Source organism: Choloepus didactylus, chromosome X (assembly GCF_015220235.1).
Source record: "Choloepus didactylus isolate mChoDid1 chromosome X, mChoDid1.pri, whole genome shotgun sequence".
NCBI lineage: Eukaryota > Metazoa > Chordata > Mammalia > Pilosa > Megalonychidae > Choloepus > Choloepus didactylus.
Genome location: NC_051334.1, coordinates 161,590,648 through 161,615,851, shown reverse-complemented (window position 1 = coordinate 161,615,851; position 25,204 = coordinate 161,590,648). Strand labels below are relative to the sequence as shown.

Below are 25,204 nucleotides of genomic sequence, written 5' to 3'. Positions count from 1 at the left end.
TCCCAAACCTGACAGCATGGTATCCTGCAAAGCTCCTGAGATGGGCACTGGAATTTGTGAGTTGAAATAAATTATCTCACTTCCCTGAGCTTCAGCTTCCTTACCTTACAAAATAAGCATTATGATACCTAACAAATGTGGTAAACATTAAATAAAAGACAGGATGGAATGAAGGTATCCTCTAAAGAGTAAAGCGCTGTGCTACAGTGAATAATTGCCCCCAAAATACCTGGGAGTCAAATTTGAGAGGAACACAAAAAGTGATACTATCTGGAATGAAGCAGATAGTGCCCCCACTGAAGAAGACCCCTGCACCATCTTTTGAAGGTGAAAATGTGTACTCGCTCACAATCAGCAAGAAGCACCCCCTCAAGAGAGGATGAAATGAACTGTTTCTTTGCTGGGTCTTTCGTGCTCACAGAAGCAAGGCAGCTAACTGCAGAGCGTGAGGGGGGATTAGTCTAGGCTATGAAATGCAGAAAAAAGTTAACTGGACCACAAAAGGAATTTGGTCCCTACCTTTGGCTTCCTCGGCCCAGTGTACAAGGCATCCATGCCAGGGATGGCAGAGGCAAGGGAGGAGCCACTTGGGGAGGAAAGCCCCAGCTCCTGCCCTTGGGATCTTTCAGCTAAGTTGGAGGTCATGTAAATGTCGAGAATCTGAAGGACTATCAAAGAAGGCTTGTGGGTCTAACATCATCCTTACCTACACTAATTTAAATATATTTCCTCTCATTTGTTCCTTTAGGGAATATTAAGAATTCACTATTGCCCCAGGCCCACCAGCACTGTGCAGGCCCTTTCTCAGCAATAAGTTTCTAGTATGCACTCAGTAAATCTTGATTCATTCTTCCAATCTTCCTAACTTCCTTGCCCTTCCACAACTATCACCACAAAGCTTCCCTCTTGGAGACACACTCCCTTTCAAACACATACACACATTCCCTCTCACAAATACCCGTGCACAAACACAGAATCTTCATGCTCTCTCACATATGCATTTTCACACACACACACACACACACACACACACACAGAATAAACCTCTCCAGTGTATTTACTACAAGAACACTACAAGAGAGAGAGGGAGGGAGGAAAATGATCCTCTGAATTAAAGGGATGTCAATCAAGGCTTTACCCCTCTAGACCTCAGTTTTAGCAGAGTGGGCATGACGGAGAGCAGACCAATGGGGACACTCCCCTAAACCATTTGAACAGATCCAGAGTCAAGGAAACCTTGAGAATGAAGAAGTTCTCAGAATCTGTGCTGAGAGCTTCCTCTCCAACACCCTTGCCCAACCCCCCACCCCCCCCCCCACAAACATACAAACACACCACCACCACCACGTCTCTTCTCCTTTGTATCTTCCCCAGTAAACATCCAGTTTTCTCTTTCAAACTCATGTCTGAGTGGCTGTCTTAAGGAATTGGGGTTGAGGGAGATGTTTTTCCTCTTTCATGTAGTTTTCAGGATAGGAATGGTATTTTAAAACCAATTTTTAAAATATCAGTCTGTCTGTCTACTACCTATCTATTCTCTTCCAAAATCACACCCTTGCCTTATCTATGATGCAATGAAGAAAGCCCTAAAACCAGTCAGGAGTCCTGCTCAGTTACAAAGCAGCTGGATGGCCTTGGGCAAGTCGGTGAGCATTCCCAAGCCTGAAACACAACCAGCTTAATTTATTATTATTCTGTTTATCTAAGAGCGCTCCAGAGACACAGCATGTTAAGTCTGCAAAGACCTTGATTCTTCTATGGGACCTGGCCTACCCCAGGGTAGAGGGCTGCACCTTCGCTGTCCCCGCCCCTCCGCCGGCTCCCGGGGCCACAGTGTGGAGGTCGGAGCGGGTTCTTCTTCCCCCTTTCCAACCTGATCCCCGCCCCCCTGCTTACCCTTGGTCCGGAGCCAGGTAAGGGGGCTGCGGCGAGCAGTGCCCCAGCCCCTCAGGCCACGCCCGGGTGTCTTTGGCCTTTGAGTGCCATTAAGCTTTAGAGCTCAGCCTTCAGGCTGTGTTGCGCTGCGCACGCCTCTCCTCTACATAGCTTGAGAAAGCGCAGAATCTGCGAAGTAAAAGCCCGCGGCGCGCAAAACCCACTTTCCGCTGCCTGCGCCTGCCGAGAATTCTAACAATGAAATCTTTCTTGCGCGCTCAAGGTTTGAGCCATTAAACGCAAAAGCCTGAGCAACTTGTACAGCATTCTCAGGCTTCCTTTCCCTCCCTCACGTCGGGCTCTCCAAGTGGAGTGCCCTCACCTCCCTCTCTCGCCCCCAGGGGACCACACTCAAATCCTGAAGCCCTGCCCCTGTACTACCTCTTGGCGACTCTCCTGGTCCGGCCAGGGAATAAGTGGCTGCGTAACCTGCTCCTCTGTCCGGCGACACGGCCGTGGCCCGTACAGGGACAAGCAGCAGGCACTGTGAGCGTTCAGCTCTGCCGCTCAGGCTCCTCCAGTCCCTGTAAAGCCCTCCGCGGTGGGGAAGGGGCTGATTCATAGCAATTTCCCACACGGCAGCCAGCTCAGTGCCTTACGCAAACCTCTTTGCTGAATTCCCTGGGCTACTCCCACTGTTTCTCATTCCACCCCCACAGTCTCCTCTCTCCTTTTCTCCCCTTATTCAATGCCGATCTTTTTAAGCTTCAGACTCAGGGTTCTCTCTGAGTCTTGGAATCTTCCCTTCTCTGTCCATGCCACGCAATCTGACATTGTGGGACACTCTTATCTCAGTTCTTAGTGAGTATGTTAGTGAAGAAAAAGCAGAAGTGAAGGTTCAGATAGCCAAGAAGCTTATTCAAGGACACAGAGCTAATTAGTGGCAGAGCCAAGATGAAATCCCAGAACACTCCTGGATTCCAGCTCAGCACAGCATTTGCTACACCACATTTCTTCCCTTCTGCCCCAACTTGTATGGTATTTAAGGGCAGGGAACATCTTTCGTTGACACTTTGCACACAAGGACTGCACACAGAAAAAACACCACCACCCCTACTCCTCTTCTTCTTTCTTTCTACTCCTGTTCTTGTCTGGGGCCTCTGAACTTCCACAATCATAGACAAAAGGGTCATTTTGTTCAAATGAGCAGCAAGAGCAAACAGTAGCTGATTTCAGAAAGTTCCCCACCCATCTGGATGAGAATGGTCTCAGTATCCTCCTCACACACTGCTGTTACTACAATAATCTTCATCTTTCTTTTTCTTTCTTCTTTGTACACCTAGGGAAAGTCAGAAGACCATCCACATCTGCTGAAATCTTTGTACCTTCTAAAACCTGTTCCAAATATGCCCTCTTCTAATCTGCATTGCACTAAACATGCTTATCAATCACCTTTTAACCAGGAAAAATTATGTTATATATCAGAGCCAAACAATCTCTTCTGATGTTACAAGGGCAATATTGGGTTATAAACACAAGATCTCGAGTTGGGGGAATTTCAACTACACGATGATACCGCCTCCTAATTCAATTTTCTCCTATCTTGTACCATATAAATGGACAAAGGGAGAATGTTGTTGACACAGAGGGACAGGAATGGAGAATAAAGAGGAGAGTCAAGAATGTCAGATGTTATCAGTGAGCCTGGCAAGAAAGAAGGAGAAGAAAGCAGAACCTAGGTAAAGGAGAGAAGGAAGGAAGGGGAAGAGAAAGGATAGAGTACAGACTGTGGGATATACTAGCTGCTGGCTCCAGGCATACAGGGGTACTGTGACAGCCCAGGAAGATATAGACCTGTTCTCCAGAGACTCAGGGATGTGGCTTTTAGGGCTCTGGATTGGAAATGAGATCTAGAAGCCCAGTGGCTAGTTTCTCCTAACCCCTAGCAAAGAGAGAGAGCTTCTGGCTCTGGCAGCAGCACTGGCTGGTGGCATTCTCTCTGCTTTAAGCTTCAAGTGTCACTTCATCACCATAACCACGATGCCTTCTCCCCCTCTTCCTGTCTTGCTGCCCTCCTCCCCTGTAGAACTGAAACACATCTTACCCAACACAGGAGTGTCATTTGAATGTTCAGGGCTGTTTTTCCCTTCCACTCCTCCTGTTGGAAATGGGCTGGGTGCTGCCCATCTATAAATTCTAGACCATCAGATCAGAAAAGGGGGTGAAAGAGAAGGAGTGGCAGTTTAAGGCTGTTCCAATTTGTCCCTGGCATCTTCTCTCTTATGTTGGGTTTTTCTGCAGCCCCTCTTTCTGGCCCTACAAGCAGCTCTGTTCCCCTTCCTCATTGCAGCATCCCGCAGGCAGTCCCCCACCCCCTTGTGATAAGGGACTGATATTGGGGTGCATCTTTCTGATGATCCTTCCTTTTCAATGTGGACTTTAGGCTGACATGTCAAGGAAGGATTTGAGCTGGGGATGGTGGTGGTGGAGGTGCCTCCGGAGATGAAAGGAGAAACCCACCCAGGTAGCCAGATAGCCAGCTACTCTGCCAGGGGAGCAACTACCCATCTGGAGGTTGGTGTTGGGGTCAGCTGAAAGATATGATTTATACCTGAATACATAGGGAATCAATTTAGGCAGAGGACTGGCAGTTTACCAGCTTGAGTTACAGTGATTGCCTTGGTAACATAAATATGCAAAGACCTCATGATGCATTAGAGAGAAGGCAGGTAGATCACTGAATATCACTCAGACTCAGTTTTATAAATTGCAGAATAGGGGAATAAATGCTGGCTCCACTGTTGGGAGGATTGTGTGCAACAACGTAGGTACAGTAGTTAACACAAGGCTTGGCACAGACCCCCTTGCCTCCTTAACTTCTTCTGGGGTTGGACAGAGGACAGCCTGCAGCCTGTAGCCAAGAGCCAGACAGGAAAGGATCCAGGCCACCTGCCTCTAGACCCAGCCCTCATTCTTAGCTGTCTCCATTCAAGTTTGCCACACTTTGCATATTATCACATTGAATCAGCACCACAACCCTATTGCTACTGAAGTCTAGAGAGGGAATAGTGCTTGTCCATGGTCACACAATAAGTGGTAGAGTCAGGGTTGGAACCCAGGTGTCCCAAACCCCACCCTGGAGAGGTGATTTCCATACTTCCTCCTCTCTGAAGCCTGCCAAGACTGACGTTGGGGAATTTGTGAGGCTGGAAGTGGGGAGGGAGGTTTAGAAGCTGACTCTATTCATATAAATAGAGCTAAGGGACTCAGGCTCCTGCCTCATCTCCCTTCTCATAATCACTCAGGTAATCTCCCCATGCCATCTTGTCCCAATTCATTAACACTTTAGGGCTACCTCTGCTGCCCAACTCTGAGGTGGTGACTCACCCTCTAGCCAGCCAGGGGCTCTGCCCTCCAGGAAAAAGGCTTTCTACTTAATTGACTGCAGAAGCCTCAGCAGCAGTGAGACAACACCCTTCTAGGCAAACTTTCAGCTGGAGGGCTTTGAGGAGGAAGAAATAGCCCCCTATCCAAAGCCGCTGACCTCCACCCTTACAGTGCTTGGGGTGCCACTGCAACAGTCCTCTCTCTAGGTTCCTTGTGCTAACTCCTTAAGTACCCTCAACTTCCAATGTCTCCAAGGGATTTCATAAAGGGAATCCCTTTGTAGCATGTATAGAGCCTATGCTGTGTGCCCCGCATTATTTTAGGTGCTGGTGGGACATAAGGTAAGAGGAGACGTTCCTGGCCCCCAATAAGCATTCACTACATGTTAAAAGAAATTAATGTGGAAACTTGGAGAGGGGGGAGAAAAATTCAGGGGGATGAGTTAGGAAGTCCCTGTGAGGGGTGGAGGTGATAGGAGAAGGGCTTCACAGCAACCCCTAGGATTGGGGTTGTGGCCTGGAATTTCTTGTGGCCAGAAGCATCGCTAAAATCATTGGTGCAAGTGTTTCCCTTAAACACAGTACATTGCTTAAGAAACTGAATGTCAACCGAGCCAAACATCTGCCTTTCTGTCTGGTTTGGGAGCATCAGATGGTGGCCTAGTTACTCTCCCAGTCCCCTTCCCCAACCTCCAAATCTGTATTTCTTTGATGAGGGTGGTGAAGAGGGGGAGGGAACGAAAGGAAAAGGACATCTTCGGGATTTTAACTGGGATAAACACCTTACATATGTCACTTCCTTTAGGCCTCACAACCACCCGCACCCTAAGCCAGTGAGTTGCTACTCATCTATGAGATGGCTGAGTTGGGATTCAAATCTGTATCCACTTTGAAGCCGGTGTACTTTCCACTATCCACTTTGAAGCCGGTGTACTTTCCACAGCACTTTATACAACGCGCCAGAGGGTGCCCTCCCCTTCCGTCACCGTCCCTTTCCCCGCTGTCCATTTTCGCAGAAAGGAGCCAAATGGTCACCTGGTTGCAAAGCTTGATACCGTGGGAGGGGCGCGACAGCGCGTAGGCAAGGCGGCAACAAGCGCAAAGCACCTTCAGTAACTCTACCGCCTCCTGCCGTCACTGAATCCCGGACCAAGGCCTTTGTTTTCAGGAGTGTATCTGCGTGCTAAGAAAAAAGCTCACTGACTGCCCAAGAGCTGAGGCAGGCCAGTGCTGGGCTGCAGAGATTCCTGCCAGATTTGGTGGGGTAAGCTGGAGGAAGGAACATTTACAATGCCCTACTATGTGTCCAGTGCGGCGTCAGCAATTTCTAATAGACCTTTCCGTAGAAAATTAGTTGCTTTGCAAAATAGCTAGCTGCCCGTCAAGAGAAGTCTTCAAAGTAGATTAGAACAGGTTTCGCAAAAAAGCTTCTGTGAAGCTCTCAACTCCCTACTTCTTTAAACCAAAAAGCCCTCCACACTCTACAGTTGCCTGCTGTCTCCGTAAGGGAGGCATGAAGTCTAGAGAGGGAATAGTGCTTGTCATGCGAGGGCAGAGGCCAAGGCGGGGAAGGGGCTTGGGGGAGTGTGCAGGGAGGAAGAGCCTCCGGCGCGGTCAACTCTGCGCTGAGTCAGGGTCCCCGCGGAGCCTCGAGCCCGCCGTCCTCCCGCGGATTCCTCGGACCTTCCCATTTTCCTGGGCTTCCGACTGCATCCCTCCTGAACCCAATTCACTCATTCCCTTTGCTTGGGAGTGGGAACAGGAACGCTAATGGGGGAGACAGCCAGGTCAAAGGGAAAAGAGTCTTACTGCCCTCAATAGCCTTCATTGTCCGCGGAGCTTCCTGGTCCCACTCGCCCCGCCCCATCCCCCTCCCTTCTTCCCCTCGCCCCTTCTCTTCCGCCAGGAGATAATGGGAGGGCGGTGGGCTGTGTGTGTGTGTGTGTGTGTGTGTGTGTGGTGTGTATGCATGTACGCGCGTGTGCGCGCGCACCAGTGCGGTAAGTCTGTGTGTGTGTTCGGTATGTGGTTGAGTCGGGGGGTGTGTGCACGGTGCATGTTTCAACCTGGATGCTTGGTGTGGTGTGCATTTGGTTTATGCTTGACATGGAGTGTTTGTGCAGTGTTTGTGTGTGCAAGTTTGTGGGTTGTGTGCTTCTGCCCGAGCGTGGTGTGACTATGTGGGTGTGGCCTGGAGGTGGGTTTGTTCGATGTATGTTTCTGCTGGGGTTTGTGTTCATGCGCTGATGAATATATGTATGTGTGCAGTGTGTGTACGTATGTGTGCCTGTTGAAGCTTGTGTATATATGTGTATTAGGTGTGTGTTTACACTTAGATGTGGTGCGTCAATTTGGGTTTACATGTGGTGTTTGTCATGTAGTGTGTGTTCATGGGCAAAGTGTCTCTATATATGAGCTTACTTAAGGGGTATATGTTAAAAGGTTTACGTGTGTGAGGGTGCGGTGTGTGTAGATTTGGGTGTGGTATATTCATATGTGTTGTGCAGAAGCCCATGGCCCATGTATGTGATCCGTTGGAGGGCTAGAGACCATGGGTGCCTTGAAGGGGGGATCGCCACGTGAGTGTACAGGTGCGGTGTGTGAGAGCACAAAGCTGTTGAAAAGAACCCAGGTGATGGTGCGCATGATGTGTTTGTGGCGGGGGGAGGGGGGAGTCAGGCATTGCAGCAGGACTGGGTCCAAGAAAGAGATAAGAGCAGACCACCCCTGGGCAGTGGCACCCACTGGCTTCACCTCCCAGTCCTGTCCTCCCACAGCTGTGCACACAAAGCCTGCTGGGTCAGGGTGTAGGCTTACCTGGCTGCTGAGGGCAAAGAAGAAGAGGGCGTCACACGTGATTGACCAGGTAGGGCGCCATAGAGCGCAGTGCGGGGACTGGTGGGAGTAATCTGGAAAGATTCTGGTTACTAAAGACACCCCCCCAGGAGATCCCAGCTTGTACTCAGCTGAACCCAACTATTTGCAGGGCTCCCTGCCAATGGCCAAGCTGCTTCACACTTCTTGGGCTTTGTATGGGACCCTGTTGCCTTAAAAGCCCTTTCCCCCTGAGACTGGTGACAAACTCTTACTTATTTTTTAAGTCATGAAACTTTCTCTGCTTTTCTGTCAACCCACCATCACCACCACCACCAATTGAGGGCTCCCTCCTTTGAACCACCATAGTTACACTCTTCATATTTTTCATGACATGATCATACATAACTGCAATTATTTATCTGCCTCTCATTTTAAACTCAGAGTTTCTCTACAGTGTTTTGTACATAGTAATAATAATAATAGTAACCATAATAATAATGCTACCATTTATTAGGCACTTTCCATGTGCTGTGCTAACCACATGCATTATCTCCTTGGGTCCTCACGGCGACCCTGTGAGGTAGATACAGCTATGATCATTGCCATTTTACACATCACACACCAGGTTCAGAGTAGTTAAGAAATTTTCCCAAGGTCACACAGCCAATAGGAGGCAGAGCTGGCATTTGAACTCAGGTCTGCCATGCTCCCTAATCCTTTCTTCTATATCAGGCAGCCTAACTAAGAGCTCCCTGCTTCCTGCTAGACCTTGAAGTCTCTATCAAATGATATCATTTCCCAACAAATCTTTCTTTTGAGTTTACTGACAGCACCAAGAGTGCTTGGTGTAATTAATTTCTTTGTCTCCCAGACAGTTGATACCTTCTCTACCTAATTACCTGCTTCGTTGACACCTCAAAATCTTTAATTACTCTAGGCACATAAGCACTGCACTTTACCAGTTCCATTTCTGGGAGCTCTCCTCAGGCTGGTGCTGAAAGAAGAGCTGAGAATGAGCATTTTCTAGTCATAGAGTCAGGGGAATTGGGTATGGAGGGGAATGGGAGGTGAAGGGTCTGGAGAGGATAGGGAAGTGATTTCACAGCTCCCCAGACCTATTTTCACAGCACCACAACCAGAATTTGGTAAGCAGTGAATTTCAAGCAAGCCAGCCATCTCCATATCAAACTGCAGATAGAAAAACAAGCAGATCCCCCCTCCCAGAAAGGAATCCTGAATGGGCCCAATTTTTTATTATTCATAATTGAGGGGGGGGGGCTATACTTGCCTAATGGGGCTCATGCTGTTCTAATGCTTCCAAGCAGCCTCATCTGAGAAATCCAAATTAAAACAATACATCGCATTTTTGAGAACACATTTATGGGGGGGCGGTGAGGAGGGTTGTTAGCTCAGTCACAACTAAAGGACCACTAGAAGCACTGGCTCCCAGCTCAATCCCAAGGGAACCAGCCTAGACTACTGCTGCAGAGAGGTCAGGGGGTGGGTAGAGGGGGACAATTCAATGGCGGTGAGTCATTTTGCCACTTTTCAGGAGGGAAGGTGAGAAGCACGATTTAAATTGCCACTGGTATTATTGTGCCCTTTCAGCTGGCACAAATGAACTTGGTATGCAGACGAGAAGCAGCTGGAACATCCATAAAACCTCCCTGTAGCTGGGCCTGGGTCAGCACCTCAACCCCGGGTGGGCAGGAAAAGCCTTGCCTAAAGTATTATGTAGCCAGAAGTCTCCTTTTGGGAAAAAAAAAGGGTCTGGAGAAGCCAATGTAAGTCATGCAGGGCACAGACTACCTGAATCCCTTTGGCTAGATCACACTTAAGTGTGCCCAAGAAGCTCATGCAAAGTTTGGGATGTCCAGGCATCTGATGTCAAGCACTTGGCTTTCCTGCTTCTGTGGGGTCAGTCTGACACCTCCTCACTCCGCCTCTGCATATACCAGCTTCAGGCCCACTTCCTCACAAATGCTCATTTGAGGCCTCTCCTTCTGCAAAGCCTCTCTCTCTGCCTCCCCCAAGCACCACCCCCCCCCCGCCCCGAACAACTGGACCATATGTTTAAATGCTGTTGTGTAAGTCCCATCTGGATTCATGAAGACTGGTTCACTGTATCTCAATGCTCCGACCTGTGAAATGGGGTGTACCTTCAACTTTGGAGAAGCCAAAGCTCCAGGGATGTGACTCCAAGGGTTATTCACATAAGGGAAAGCTACACTTACTCTCCCTCAGGCTCCTTATAAATAGTGGGATGAGAAGGGCTACCAGAACCCCTGTGAACACTGCTACCAGCATAGGACACACACACACTTTCATTGGAGCTTAAAATCCCCACCAGGAGTCTTTCTCTCTTTGGGGTTCAGGAAATGTGTCCCCATAACATGAGGATTATATAGGAAATTGTAAAGGTGGAAAAATGCTTTAATAACCCCCATTATTGCCCAATGTAAACAGAAATTTTCCTGCTTTTCCCTAAAAAACAAGAATCTGTAGGAGTACGATGCTGAAATGTAAATTTTCTTGAGGAGAGAGATCCTGGTTTCCCCACAAGAATAAAAGAATTAAAAGATCAGGGTCTTTGTCTTTTCCACGGGGGCAGAGAAAGATGGTGGGCTTTGGACTGAGACAGTTTTGAGTTGGTATCCCATCTCCATCACTTACTTGCTGTGTGATTTTGATAAGGTTACTTCACCTCTCTGAGCCTCAGTTTCCTCATCTGCAAAATGGAGATGTTAATACCTGCCTCAGAATTGCTCAGATGACTGAAGGAGGTAAAACGTGGAAAGCATCAGCCAAATATCTGACACATATAGTAAATGTTTAAGAAAACATTAATTCTCTCCCATGCTTTTTTTTTTCTTCCTATTCTCTGATAGCATGTAGCCAGGAGTGTCTCAGCCAGGGTATTCAGGGAATGGAGCTGACTAACTGAGCTTCCAATTTTCCTCATTACTGCTTGTCTGACATTCTCAAAAGAGTCCCTCCTCTTTTAGGATGATGTTTTGATCAGCCTAATGCAGCCCAGGAAGAACTGGCAGTGTTAATGAGACCAAAGTTTGAAATGTAATGTTCCACACAGGAGAGTCTCAAATTTCCTGCTAAGTGTACAGACTGACCCCCAAGTGTGGACCGATGCTTTCCATGTTTTACCTCCTTCAGTCATCTGAGCAATTCTGAGGCAGGTATTAACATCTCCATTTTGCAGATGAGGAAACTGAGGCTCAGAAAGGTGAAGTAACCTTACCAAAATCACACAGCAAGTAAGTGACGGAGATGGGATACCAACTAATTCTGGCTATAGTCTCAGCCTCGACCCTGTCTCCTAAATAGGAGCCATTGTGCTCAATAGAATGAGAGCATGAATATTTTTTGTCTAAGTCTGCACTATTACTCCTGTTTTTTCTCACCTCTACCCTAGAAATTAAGAAGAGTTCCAAAGACATCCTGTTTCTAGCAGCTATCAAGGTTGAGGGGGCAGATGGGACGATACAGGGAGAGATGCTGGTTCTCTGAGTTATACTCTGCAGCACCTAAAACACACCTCAGATATGCTCTTACTTTTCTGTTCCCAGATGAAGGAAAACAAAATGTACCTTTTGCAAAAAATGAAGTTGTAGAAGACCTGAACCTGTGCCCCCTTTCTCCCTGATGTTGTTGCCTCCCTCTAGAGACAAAAGCAAGTCACTACAAGCTAAAGCTGCCCAGGGAGGAATAACGAGGCTACAAAGTAGAGAAGTATTAAGACTTATGAAAGGAAAAGCTCTAACCGTCCTGCCTTCATGTGTTCCCAGTCTCTGGGAGATTCCTTCAACTCCTCCCTCATATTCATCCTAAATGCTACCCTCACTGAACCTAGACACCTCCATGCAAGATAATATATCAGTGAGTCCCTTTCAGGATTTAGGAATTTACAGGAACTTCTCCAGCTCCTACCCATGTTCACTTCTCAGGGAGTCCTGCAGCCTCTGCTTTGAGGAGGGAAATGGGAGGGTAACAACCAATTGTTAGCCATATCAAGAAGAGAATAGTTGGAGCAGGGGCTTAGGATAGGCCCATGCCACTTAATAAGTTCCCTTGAGTGCAGGGACCTATCGGCTGCTGGGTATTAGATGCCCATCCCTAGGAAGCCACATGTTTTTCCAAGAGGTGTATCTGAGACATGATAGTCGCTGCCAAGACTGATCAAACACGCTTCTAGCTACTTCTGCTGATACATTTGAGAACAAATGATACTACAAAAGGAAACAGAAATCGTTTCCTAGTGACTCAGAGCCCCAGCTATGAGGACACAGGTGGTGTTTTCATTGCATCTTCCAGTTGAAATGTGCACCTTTTCATAGAAAGGAATCAAAAGATAATCAATTGAATCAAAGACCAGATTTTGGGCTCTGGACAGAGATCATCACCAACATTATATTGACCACCTAGTAAATGTCTGCTGTTTGTTAGCACTGTGCTAGGAGATTTGCAAATGTTATCCCTTTTAATCTCACTCAGACTTTGTAATCAGACCAAAAGGGTTTGCAATCCTTGCTTGGCCATTGTGTGGGAACAAGTTATTGAGCATCTCTTAGCTTTTGTCTTTAAAATAGAGATACTACTACTTACTTCAGAGAGTTGTTATGAACGTTAAATGAGATGGTTTATGTAAAGTGACTGGAACATAGTAGATTCAGAAAATGTTTGGAAAAGGCATAAAACACATCTTTTGATACCTGAGCCATAAAAGGCATTTAATAAATGATGTTTATAATAATATTAATAACAACAACAAACTTATAATTATTTATAACTGGGATTATTTAAGTATAACCTGAAAATGCAGGTATTAACACATTATTTATAACTTGAAAATATAGGTAATTCTTTTCAGAAGGGTTAGGTAACTTTCTTGCAGTGACACTATAAATGCAGGTCTGGGATTCAAACCAGTTCTGCCTGGTTCCAAAGCCCACCCTCTTTCCACCCAGTGATGGAGGACATTTCATGATTATTGGGAAGATCATATTTGGCTGACTTGATCTAGTCATTACATTTAAACTAGAATTTGAAGGAAAAATAACTTAGATCAAACTGTGCATTTGTGGGATTCCAGATCATTGTATAGATTATTTGCATCTTATGGGCCCTCAATTTGCCTTTTTAAAAAACCTTTTTAAATTATAAGAGTAATTTAAGAACAAACTTTATGGGGATTTTAAAAAACAGAGAAAAGAAAAAGAATAACCATTATCCCACCAACTTAATACAATCTCTAGCTTTACCTTTTTGCTGAACTTTTTCCAGTCTTGAAAATGCATATTTTTTAGTTATAATCATACAATTTTCCATGTTGCTACATATTCTTCATAAACACAATTTTTATGGTTGTATACGGTGGTATAGTATCATATGCTAGTTTATTTAACCTGCCACTTTTGTTGGATATTTAAATTTCTTAGTAGATAATTATGAACAAAAGGAATGATGTTGCTTTCACCATTGTCATAACAACCCTCAGGAACCTGGTGTCCTATGCTATCAAAGTCAAATATGCTTTCTGTCATTGATACTTAAACTTGTTGGATAACAATCTACTGTTGGAGCCTGAGGCACATTTTCAAGAATATTATTTTCAGCCAGTTATCATCATACAGGTTCTGCATTTCATGTTCATCATGGGTAAAGTGTGGGCTAACCTAAGAACATAAGCTCTGGAGCATCACATTTTTTCCCTATGGAGAAATGTTGTTTGTAATGCAAAAACATGATTTACAAAGGAACTTTGGGAAGTCCTGCCATTGGTAAATGGGGTGCTTGTCTGATGACCTGACCAGGAGAGTGGGGTGCCTCATTGGCAAGCTCACCCCAGCTCTGGAAAATGATTCTGCTGTAGCTCAGCCAGCCCTGGCCTCAGCAAATCGATTGGGTCCCATCTCCAAGAAAAGATCAAATTTGTATGTAAAGTGGGCCCCAGAGTCCCTTCAGCTTTAGAGTTTTGGCTGCTTTACAGAAGTCCAATTGTTTGAGTCCAAATCCAATGCCAGGAGTGAACTGGGAAGAGAATTTAAAGTGGTTTAATTGTGTTGTCCCCTTCCCAGGGAAAGAAGACCCTTCTGGGCCACCATTCCTCCCAGACTGCGATGATGCCTCTCCCAAATGCTTTCATATGGTCACCCATTGCCACCTTTAGAAGATTGCTCTGACATGCCAACTGTCTCCTGGTCAAGGGGGATGAAGGAATATATAGAATACTTCCCATACTCTGCCCAATCAGTGGCCAGCTCCCTGCCCCCAACCTTTGACTCCTGAGGATTTCTGGAAGACATTTGAAGGGAGACACTAAGGGCAGTTTGTAGCCCCACAGGAGATCAATAGCTACCCACAAAGTTACCCTGCACATTCCACAGCATTTCCCAGAGGGAGTTCAGTGAAGTAGATGCTTACCTGGCCAAAATACTCTGCCTGAAGACTAATTACCTATTTCAAAGGAATGTTGTGTGACTTAAGTGAGATCATACATGTAATGTACTAAGCCTAGGGTCCAGGATTTGGGAGGTACTACATACATATTAGTCACTATTGTTACGAGTAACAGAACTGGTGTAGGCAGTGGTGTACCACTGAGTTATGTAGAGGGATAGGTTTCACCAGATTGGAAATGCTGTAGCAAATATAAGGTCTTGCAGTTGAGTTCAAACATCAACTAAATACAGAATGAAGACTCTTCAGATAACTTGGGTTTAGTTAAAACAAAACAAAAGAAACAAATGAAACTTAGTAGCTTTGGATGAAAATAATTCCAATATAAATAAACAGTGTGATATGTGCATAGTGTGTGTGGGTGGGACTTGTGTGTGATGCATGCATGTGTGATATGGGTATATTTGTGGAGAATATTTGATGCATGCGGAGTATATGTGTGTGTTTGTGATATATGACAAGTGTGTATGTGTGTGTGTGTGTGCTTTTTTCCCAGGTATTGTGTGTGCACATGTCTATTTGGGAGCTGATATGCTCCTGTGTGTGTATGTATTCCTGGCTTTGTATATGGGCATGCATGGGTTTGGGAAAGTGTCTGTATGTATGTATTTATGGCTATATATGGATGTGGTATGGGCTTCCAAAAGAGGGAAAGCCAGTCATCTAGGACTATATTTATGGAAGGAGTAGGGAGGAAGTGGAAATCCTCTTTTGGCCAGGTCCCTGGGCATTCACAACTTGGAGCATGTTCAAAGACCAGCTAGATGTAGGTAGTGGCCTTGCAGCCGTGTCACATGTTAAACAGATGAAGGAACAGAGGTGGTTAGGCCTGGATAAGAATAGAGGTGAGTGGGAAGTAGAGAGGAAAAGGAGGGCTGCTACTGATCCATAGGAAGGAGGATCTGCCAGAAGGTGGAAGCTCTCAGGATATAGATTTGGGTCCAGTTTCAGGAAAAACCTTCTAATAGGCATGGGCTATCTTTAGATGGAGATGGGCTTCCTTATACAATACTGATCCTCCCGTTATGAGGTTATTCATAAAGAACTTTCATATCCATGGTCTTACTGGAGTACTTTCATATCTGTGATCTTACTGGAGTCACACAACATCCTTGTAGTCCAGACGAGACTTCCCTTTTCCAGGGAACGGTGTTAGAGCCATAAGGCCTCAAAGGCAACATACAAAACTCTCTTATTTTTTTGATTCATCGAGATCAGATATAAACTTGGAAAAAAAATTAAGCCCAGCAAAAAAGTTAAGCTCTTCATTTGTATGCAGACCTTTTTCTTCTCAGAGACCTTGTGGCCTCAGCCAGAGAGTGTACTTCAACTTGCTAAGTGTGTCACAGTCTCTTAGCAGAGGTCATACTGCAGGGATGGTTCTCAGCAGCCAACTGGGGCTGATGAGAACTAAAAACTGGTCTCTGCTGAATTAAGTTGCTGTGGCATCTCCTCACTTTACTTCCCTTCCCCAGCTTAAGGGGGTCAGAAGAAAGAGGAGACAACCCCAGGTTTGGTGACCGATGACACGTTCTCACCAATATAGATTTTGGAGGTGGAGACTATGGAAAAACAGGTGGCTGTGGGGGCAGATGGCAGCCTGGAGAGGGTGGGGCTTACCAAGGGGGAGTGAAGGACAGTGTGGATGGGGGTCCTTGGAAATCTCAAAAAGAAAATATAAGTCTCCTGAAACTTTAAGGAGGAAAAAATCAGTTTCTAAAATATGTTTTGTGGAAGCAGTTCCAGGAAAGGGGTGAATGTGAGGCACATACTTACACCCGTGCTGTGATCTTTGCATGCCTATGTCCTCAACTCCACAGGAATAGGGGAACCAGGCATTGCTCTCAAGTACCCAAGGACAGACCAGGACTAAAGGCCCCAAGTCTCAGCCATTGGGCAGTTGGGGGCAGTGGGCAGTTGACAGAGCCTAAGCAGATTCAAATCTGCTGCCAACTCTTTGTGTGACCTTGGGCAGGCCTTTCCCATCTCTGATCTTCAATGTCACCAACTCTTAAATGAAAGGGTTGACTCATCGACTCTAAGGGACCTTCTCATGTTGATATTCTGTGGTTGAGATTGGGGCAAAGTGGGGGGGTGGATCTTTAAGGCAAAAGAGGGTGACAAGGACCCCCCCCACCTCCATCTGTCAGGGTCGCTGGACTCAGACTGCCCTGTCAAAGATTTTCATCCTTGGGTCTTTAGGACCCATGAGTTGCGGGACTGCGCTCCAGCACATCTGGTCCCAAAGCTCCGGCTGTACATCCGGTCCCAAAGCTCTGGCTGTCCGTGAAGGTGGCCGAGCCAGCGACTTTGCCCCCGCGCTCGCCCCGCGTCCCGCCGAACCATTAGCGCGATTGCTCGCGGTTCCCAGCAAAGCTGGTGATTTATGCGGGGCTTCGACGGGGCAAGTCCCTTGGGCCAGGAATAATTAGCTAAAGCCAGCAGGAAGGGAGGGAGGGGGGCTGGAAGCCAAGCCCCAGGGAGCCCAGCCCGGTTGCTGCCGCCGACGGTCTCCAGCGGTGCGCCGCAGCCCCCAGACTCCCGGGCCCCACTCACCACGGCGGGGGCGGGGCTCAAAAGCCGATGCGAAGAGGCAGTCCAGTATCCACGCCATGACCCGCGCTCTGTGTCCAGCAGCCTTGCAGCGAATTTCCGCGCCGCCCCCCACCCCCCCACCCCGCTCGGGCCGCCCTAAGTATCCCCGGGTGACCACGCCCTGAGCCGCACCCTGCACCCAGCTAAGAGTGTCTTGGTCATCGGACACCTCGGGCCTGTCATGAAGGGGGCAGGGCCTCAGGGGAGCCCCCCCTCCCCTCTCGCCAGAGGAGAGGCCGCTGGTCGTGCAGCCCCTTCCCCCACGCTAAGGGAGGCGGACACAGCTCAGGTCCCGCGAAGCTCTCAGTCTGAGGGCGGGACCCCGCCCCGTCCCTGCCCCAGGGAGCCCCGAGTCTGAGGGGAGACGCCTTCTCGGCCCTGGTGAGCCTGGAATCTGAGGAGGAAGGAAGGTCCCTCCTCCTGGGAGCCTTCAATCGGGTGCATAAAAGCGGGTCCATGCACAGAAGCCTGAATTTGAGGGCGAGATGGTGCACCTGTCACAAGGAGATCCAGATCAGAGGGTGAGACCTTATACCAGCTTTGGGAAACCCCAGGTTTCAGCGGAGACGTCACCTCAGTTCTCCGGAGGAGCAATCTAAGGGGGAAGTGGTGCCTACCCCAGGAACCCTGAATCAGAAGGGGAGGCACTGCCTTGGCCCTGAGTAGCTTCAAATAGGATTTTAAGTCACTGCCGCGTTCTAGAGGACAAAGAATGTGAGTAGGAAAAACGACTTCTGCCCCCCAAGGAGTCCGGAACCCGAGAGTAATTTTATTACCCTCATCCGGGGACCTCAAGTGAGATAAAATAACCTAGTGTCAAGCACGTATAAATATGGGGTGCCCCTCAGGTGCTGCCGGCTTAGGGATTCCACGGCCTGTGCTTTTGCAAGGGTAACCAGAATAGGAGGGGCACCAACATTTATTTTTAGAAAGAATTTGATATTTGATATTTCAATGTGGGATGGTATTGTGTTGGATTTCCTTTCATTTCTTTTATGGCTTTGTATTTTTAAATTTTAAATACATATAAGGGTGCATACGACAATGGGTTCAGTGTTTGGGGCCTCTGGCGGTAGTAATTCATCCCTGCCCCTAAATCCTGGGGTAGAAACAACCACGGGAGATGGACCATATTGGGCAGGAAAGGCTTCTAAATAGAATTTTCTTTTCTGTTCAAGCCCAGGGGCCAAATTAATTTCTCCTCCAATTCTCCATTGACAGTTGCACAAACGTGACTCCATGCTTTGTTTTTCTCTATTGGGAAAATGGGGCTCTGTCGATCAAAATGCGAGTGAGAAGTTAAAAAGAAATATGGAAAATCATCTTACAGCGGTTGGATTGCAGACCCGAGGTGTGGAAGCTGCAGTCACAGGTCCTTTGGGGAGAGCGGTTATTACATTTGCTTTACTAACCACTGATTTTAGCATTAACTTGGTAAAAGGGATGAATAAAATGGAAAAATCGCCTGTACTTTGCTATGCAATTCTTAGCAAAGTAGAGCTGTAGACAGAGTTTAAAGTGTTTCCACTCATTTTTCTTCCTTTCTGGAAACCATGGTACCTCTTTGCCTTTTGCACCAATTTCTAAATCATTACCAATTTTCTCTGTTTTCTAAAAGCAATCAAAGACAACAAACATTCACTAGACCTGCTCTTTCCCCAATTTCCGCTGCACAAAAACCCAGTCATCCAAGCCAAACAAGCCTGACATCTAGAAATGTCCAGTTTCAGGCTCTTGATATTGAAAACCCAGCCTTACCTCTTTCCATAGGCTTATCCAGCATCAGCTTTTGTAATGGCCTCAATGAGCTTCTTTTTTTTCCCAGTTGAATGAGCTTTATTTTGGCTTCCTCATGGCCAAAAAGGCTGCCTGCCCAGTCTAATCCAAAGGGCCTTGGTAACTGAAGTTTCTCTACTTCCAGAATAAGTTTACCTGTAGAACAAACTCATGACAGCTATCCTTCTTTGTTGCCTTTATCTGCAAGATGTGTGATATAGTAAAGGAAAAAAGTTCAGGATGCACATAGACCTTGGTTGGAACCCCAATTCTGCCATGTACTAGCTGTGTAATCTTGGGAGAGTTATTTTAACCTCTCTGAGGCTCAGTTTCCTCATGGTAAAATGGAGATATTAATAGTTGTGAACAAACTCCAGGCAAACCACAGTCTACTCTTTGGGGGAAGAAAGGAAGGAGAAATATAGAGTTCAGAAATTTAAAAAAATGATTTATGAATCAAGTTAGCAGTTCTCCCCCTTCCCTTCCATGACCCATCTCCTCTGCCACTTAATTTCTTAGGGTAAAGTTTCCTTTGAAAATCATTAATCTTACATAATAGGGAATGTATCCATCCATCCATCAACCAATATTTAGCAAATGTCTTCTGGGTGCCAGGTGTTGAGCTATATAAATAATGTTGATTCACACAATGAATTATTATGCAATTATTTTTAAAATGGATTGTTTTGAAGTACAAATGATAACCTGAAAATGCACTTATAATTATTTTAAATTAAAAAAGGCAGGATGCAAAATGTATGTACACTATAATATAAAAATGCAAATAAATGATAATACAATATGTAGGAAAAAAGGCTAAAGATAATCACACCAGAGTCTTAATAGTTATTGTATTTAGGCAATGAAATTATGGGCAATTTTTGGCTGCTTTATTATTTTCATATTTTAGCATTTTCCAAATTTTCTTTAATAAACATGTATTATTTTCTGGATTTGGAAAATACATTTTATAGGAAAAATTTATAACTTTGTTTCTGATGAATAAAGGACTAGGCTAGATAGGGGAATAACTAGGACTTTAGGGTGGGGATTTTGCTAATAGCACAGGGTGCTAGGGCTGGTTTCAGTGATCCAGAATAAAGCTGAGAAAGTTGAACTGTGAGTAAAATGCAGAACCCCCTTTCTGTGCATGTGCATATAACCAGTTATGGCACCTATATCCCAAGGATGCACGGGTCCTCAGCACCTCCACAGATCAGCCAGGAGACTGTCAGCATGGACCCACAATCTCTCACTCCCCAGGGCCTAGAGCTTAACAACTTGCTTCTTCAGGGTTTCTCATTGTAATTCCAATTAAGAGCCAAGCATCCTCCTCCTTACCTAGGTCATTGTTTGCTGTGAGGACTTTAGCAGGAGAAAAATGCATGCTAGCTGGGAAGAACCCACAATGATGAAGTCAATCTGGGGGTTTGCTGACCTTGAGAAGTAAGGCTTCAAACCCCTCTTTTGTCCTGATGCTCAAAAATGCTTGGCAACCAGGCAAAACAACTGTTCATTAAATGGGACACTGACTATCAAAGGCCCTTAAGCCTTGTTATGGATCAGTGTTTCCCAAAGTATGGTCCATTGGACCAGATGCATCAGAATCTCCTGGGATGTGCTATAACAATGCAGATTCCCTGCTCCCACCCTAGACCTACTGAACAAGAATTTCTAGGTATGGGCTCCAGAAAACAGAATTTTAACAAGCTCTGCAGGAGGGCATTTATGCCCACTAAAATTAGAAAAACCTTAATATAGAGGAGAGAAGTCTTTCCTGCAAACCTTCCACCATCACCTCTTCCCATTGTCCACCAGGTACAAGGAACACTAGGCTAGCCATCTGGGGAAATTGATCACTTTAACCCCATCTTACTTCCTTTGGGTGTGTGGATAAATAGGTAGCATGGGAAATTTACCAAATCTTAAAGCTTGATTCCTGATAAGGTCTAGGTGCATTCAAAATGAGCATGCTCATTGAAGGTCATCCATTTGGGTTTTCTAAAAATCCTTATTTATATGTCGATATAACACTTTCCAGTTAGGTTATATCATTTGAACTCCCTCTTTAGGTTCCTTGCATAGGGCGAGAGGCAGCTACAGCACAGTGGAAAGAGCATGGTATTTAAAGTTAAAATATTAGGAATGAGGCTGGGCAAGTCAGCTGACTTGCTGGGTGAATGTTAGTATGTCTGCTACCCAACCTGAGCTCCAGGCTCCTTCTCTATGAAATGGAGTCCCCAGTCCCCCTGCTTGCTTCCCTCAACAGGCTGTTGTGAGGGTCTCCACAATTTCGGGAGTGAGAAAACAAAGTACTCTGCCCCAGGCCCACAGAGGGAATTAGCATATTAGCAACCCTGCTTCCCAGTACCCCCCCTTTTGAGAAGCCCTACCAGAAGGTACACCTGTTGAATACAGGGACTATATGTGTCCTCCAAAGGGGACTGTAAGCCCCAGGACCTCAGGACTCTGCCTCTCTGCCTTTCTCTCTGGGAAAGATTTTTCTGGCCTGGAGGTGAACATATCAGTGAAATCATGGGGAATCTTTGTGGGGTGGGACCTCTCTGAACCTCAGAAGGGTCTCAATTTCCTCATTTCTCAAATGGGATTATACAAGGCAAACAAAGTTCCTTTCCAGCTACTTAACAGCATTCTTAGGATAAACTCCTTCCATAGCATTTTCATATCACCAAAGTCTGACAAGGTCCTGGCAACATCTTTGTGAGGTAGAAAGGGAAGAAAATTATATTCCATTTTCTTAAGTTAGAAAATCTGAGGCAAAAGACAGTAAATGTCTAGCCCAAAGTCACCCAGGGGAAGAGAGATTAGCCAAGACCAGCCTCCAGATCTCTCCCCCACCGTCTGTTCTTTTCCAGTACCCCTCACTAGATCCCAGGAGCTGTCTGTCAGGGTGCTGACATCACTCAGGAAAACTGAAGTTTCATCCTGACACCAGAAAGACAGAGCTACGATTACACTTCAGTCCCCAAGGAGGCAAAGAAATTGCTTTTAGTTGACAAGTGCATCTCCCACACACATACCTCTCCGATTGAATGAAAAGATAAAATCAAGTTAAAAATCCCAGAAGCTTACTTAATTTTTTAGAGAATTTTGCTCTTTGAGCTAGGGATAGGCAGGATGAGAGAATTTTCCAACTCTAGAAGTCTGAAGGGGAAGAGAATAGTAGGAACCAAGGGAGGGGGGGAAAGCGATAGAAAAAAAATAAGCAAGAAGAAAAAGTAGGGAGGTAATCTTTTAGTTTTGTGCCATAATCAATGAGAGAAAAAGGAATTTTCTGAAATAAGAAATAGAAAGAACTTAGATGTGTGCTTATATATTTGAAAAACTGCAAGAGATGCAAGCTACTAGAATTTCTGTTATAGATGAAGATTCTGTGGCTTCCAGTAATAAGAATTTAGGAGTTGAGCAGAGGACCATCCAGTTCCATGTGTTGCCAGAGACCTCCAAGCTTGGGGCCAGAGAAGCATTGTTTCTGAGTTTACTAGTTGTGAAGGTCATCTCTGCAAATCACCTGCCCTTATATGTTTAAGTGTAGCAGCTCCCAACATGCTCTCATATCTATGTTCACATCTGAACCTCATAGAGCTTTGTGAGGTTGACAGAACTGAGATTAACACAAGCCCCATTTTATAGATGAAGAAACTGAAGCTCAAGGAAAGTGACTTGCCCACTTGTTTTGTTTTGTTTTGGTTTGGAACCTGTACATAAACCACTGTTCATGCCTCTTTCTCTCCTCCCATGCCTCTTGTGCTCATTTCCCTCTCACACTGCCCATATCCAGACTGCACTCTGGTCTTTACCTCCCTGACACCAAGACTTTTCTCTTGCTGTGAATTGCAAAGCCCTTAAAATTTTCCCAACTAAGAACATTCTTATACTTAGGAGATTTAAGCTGAAGTATTTAAGAGTGAATTTTCATGATGTCTCTAGCATACTTTCAAATGGTGGAGGGAGGAGGTGAATAGAGAGGAAAGGAGAAAGGGAGAGAGAGAAAGCAAATGTGGCAAATTAATTGGAGTATACAAGTATTTATTATGTGATTCTTTCAAATTTACTGGGTGTTAAAAATTTTGAAAATGCAAAGTTGAGGGGAATATCCCCACCTAGGTAGTTAACCCCTCCTGTTTTCTGCAATATCTGGGGGGCATTGGTGCATTCCCCATACAAGGCACCACCTAAAGACTCTATCAGGATGGCCCAGCCTTAAGCACAGATCTAGCTCCATAGGAAGGGCAGGCTAGACCCATAAGTGATCTTATGTCTTACATGGAGCTTTGGTGCTTAGAAATGTATTGAGTGGGAATTTATGGTGAGGGATTTGGTAGCAAAGCAGCTAAACTGGACCCCTAGAGGAATCTCCTAACAGATTCCAATCAGAACTCTGCTTTTTTCCAAAAATTATTTTTGAGTCTTCTTTATTTTTATTGCAGAGTTTGCTTATCAGGGCTGGAAGAGTCATTACAGATAATCTAGTCCAACAACTTCACATCATGGGGTGGGGGGTGGGGGCTCTGGGGCCCAGAGAGGAAAAGTGACTTACCCAATATGGCCCAGCAAGTTGATGGCTGAAATGGGACAAGAAGCCAGATGTCCAGCCTTCTAGTCAAGAGCTTATTCCATTACATCACACTGCCATCTCACTTTGGGTTTGTGGGCTCTTGAAAGTTCATCTACCCACCCCAGAGCCATGCGCCTGAAGATGTCACCTGTCACATCCCATTGGAATGAATGACCTCCCTCTGAAACTGAGACAGGCCACGCAGAATCTGGGAGGGGCACCTTGAGAGCAGAGACAATCCAGGCCCACACGGCTGGTGTGCCATGGACATTCAAAGCAGAGGAGGTCATGGAAAATGTCCTGAGCACTGTTTGCTGGGGAGTTTTCCACCTCTCTCAGACCCCGAGTGATTTATTGATTGCTTTCGGGGCAGCCTCTCTGGTTCATTGGTTTAGCTGCCACTATCACTGAGGAGGTGGGGTTGGGGGAGGGGTTATTTGCTGCTGCTACCCCAGATCTGTCTGCTCATAGGATTGGTTCATGGGATAGCTTAGCTGAACCCTTGTGAGCCTGTTGGGATTAATGGCACTTGACTGTAGATCATGAGAAATCACATCAGTAGCTGGGGGTGGGGGTGGAAGGAGCAAGCAGGAGGAGGGCAGAAGAGAGGAAGGGAAAAGAGGGAGAAGGGGAGAGGATAAAAAGGGGGAAAGAAAGTGGGAGAGGAAAATGTGAAGGAATTCTCTTGCGTACCAACTGCTGACATTTCTGAGCCTGTAGCTTCTCTCACTTTTAATCAAACCCTCTGTTAATTGCCATTTGCATTGTCAATGCAATTAAGTCTTTCTCCACTGGGACTCAATCCTGGGACAACCCAAGCCTTGAACAGGCATTCAGGGCTAGCTCCAGAGTCCTAGATTTCCCTAGCTAGTGAATTTTTTGTCCTTCTTCCTCTGTGTTTCTAAATCCCAGGCACCGTTGAGGCTGGTATATGAACACCAGGGCTGACCCTAAGTGAAGAGATGCTGAGGGCTGACTTCATCTTTTGAGCTGCTTTTCATCTGGAAACCATCCAAGGCCCTGCTTTCCTGCTTCATGGGACCCAGCACTCTCTCCTACTTTCCAAGCACCCGGGGCTTATAATTGTTCTGCTGTTCCACCCTCCAGAACCCAGCAGACTTCTCAGAATGAGAGCTAAGGGACAGGGAGGGGTCATAAGAGCTGCAGGGGCCAGGTACCAGAGAGCAGTCATGCTGGAGAGAAGGGGCCATATTTGGGACCAGATCAAGTGTCATGAAGGCCATTTGATGCATTCAGCAGGCTGTGTTCACACATGTCAGAGTTGAGAGTCAGGTTATATTCAGAAAGCCCCTCTCTTTTGCCCTCATTAGAGTAAACATTTGGCAGATCACAGAGTTCTTGGCCCCCAGTGCCTTAGTAAATAACAAAGACACTTGAGTTCTGAGTGACTGTGGAACCAGACTGTTTTCCAAGAGGGAATCCAGAGTGGCAGTTTCAGAAAGAGGAAAGGAAGTCATTCTGTGACATGGTTATGGGTCATGGATGATAGGCGCTCCATGCTGGTCCAGGCTCTGGGGCCCAGTATCCTGAGACTGTGACTACAGCTCCCTCCCACTTCCTTATGGAGAGAGCTACTGTTATATCCCCCAAATCATTCACCTTGCTATCATTAGGGACTGTCCCTCAAATCTACTCAGTGATGGTGAGATGCTCTGAAAGGTACAAGGACCAGGGGTAATGA

The 25,204-nt window shown here is 46.1% G+C and overlaps 1 protein-coding gene across 4 annotated transcripts in view; it reads right to left on the bottom strand.

Annotated features, from left to right (window-relative positions):
• ARHGAP36 (Rho GTPase activating protein 36) overlaps nucleotides 1-17,166 on the bottom strand; it is a 31,910-nt gene extending 14,744 nt beyond the window's left edge. Inside the window, exon 1 of one of the 4 annotated variants that reach the window (XM_037821760.1) lies at nucleotides 17,109-17,166. In XM_037821760.1, the coding sequence (XP_037677688.1) occupies nucleotides 17,109-17,166 (58 nt within the window). Of the gene's footprint in view, nucleotides 1-1,896; nucleotides 1,980-2,316; nucleotides 2,429-8,078; nucleotides 8,145-17,108 lie in introns of those variants that run through there. The other 3 variants (XM_037821762.1, XM_037821761.1, XM_037821763.1) reach the window with 3 other exon arrangements.
• Nucleotides 17,167-25,204: the final 8,038 nt, after the last annotated feature.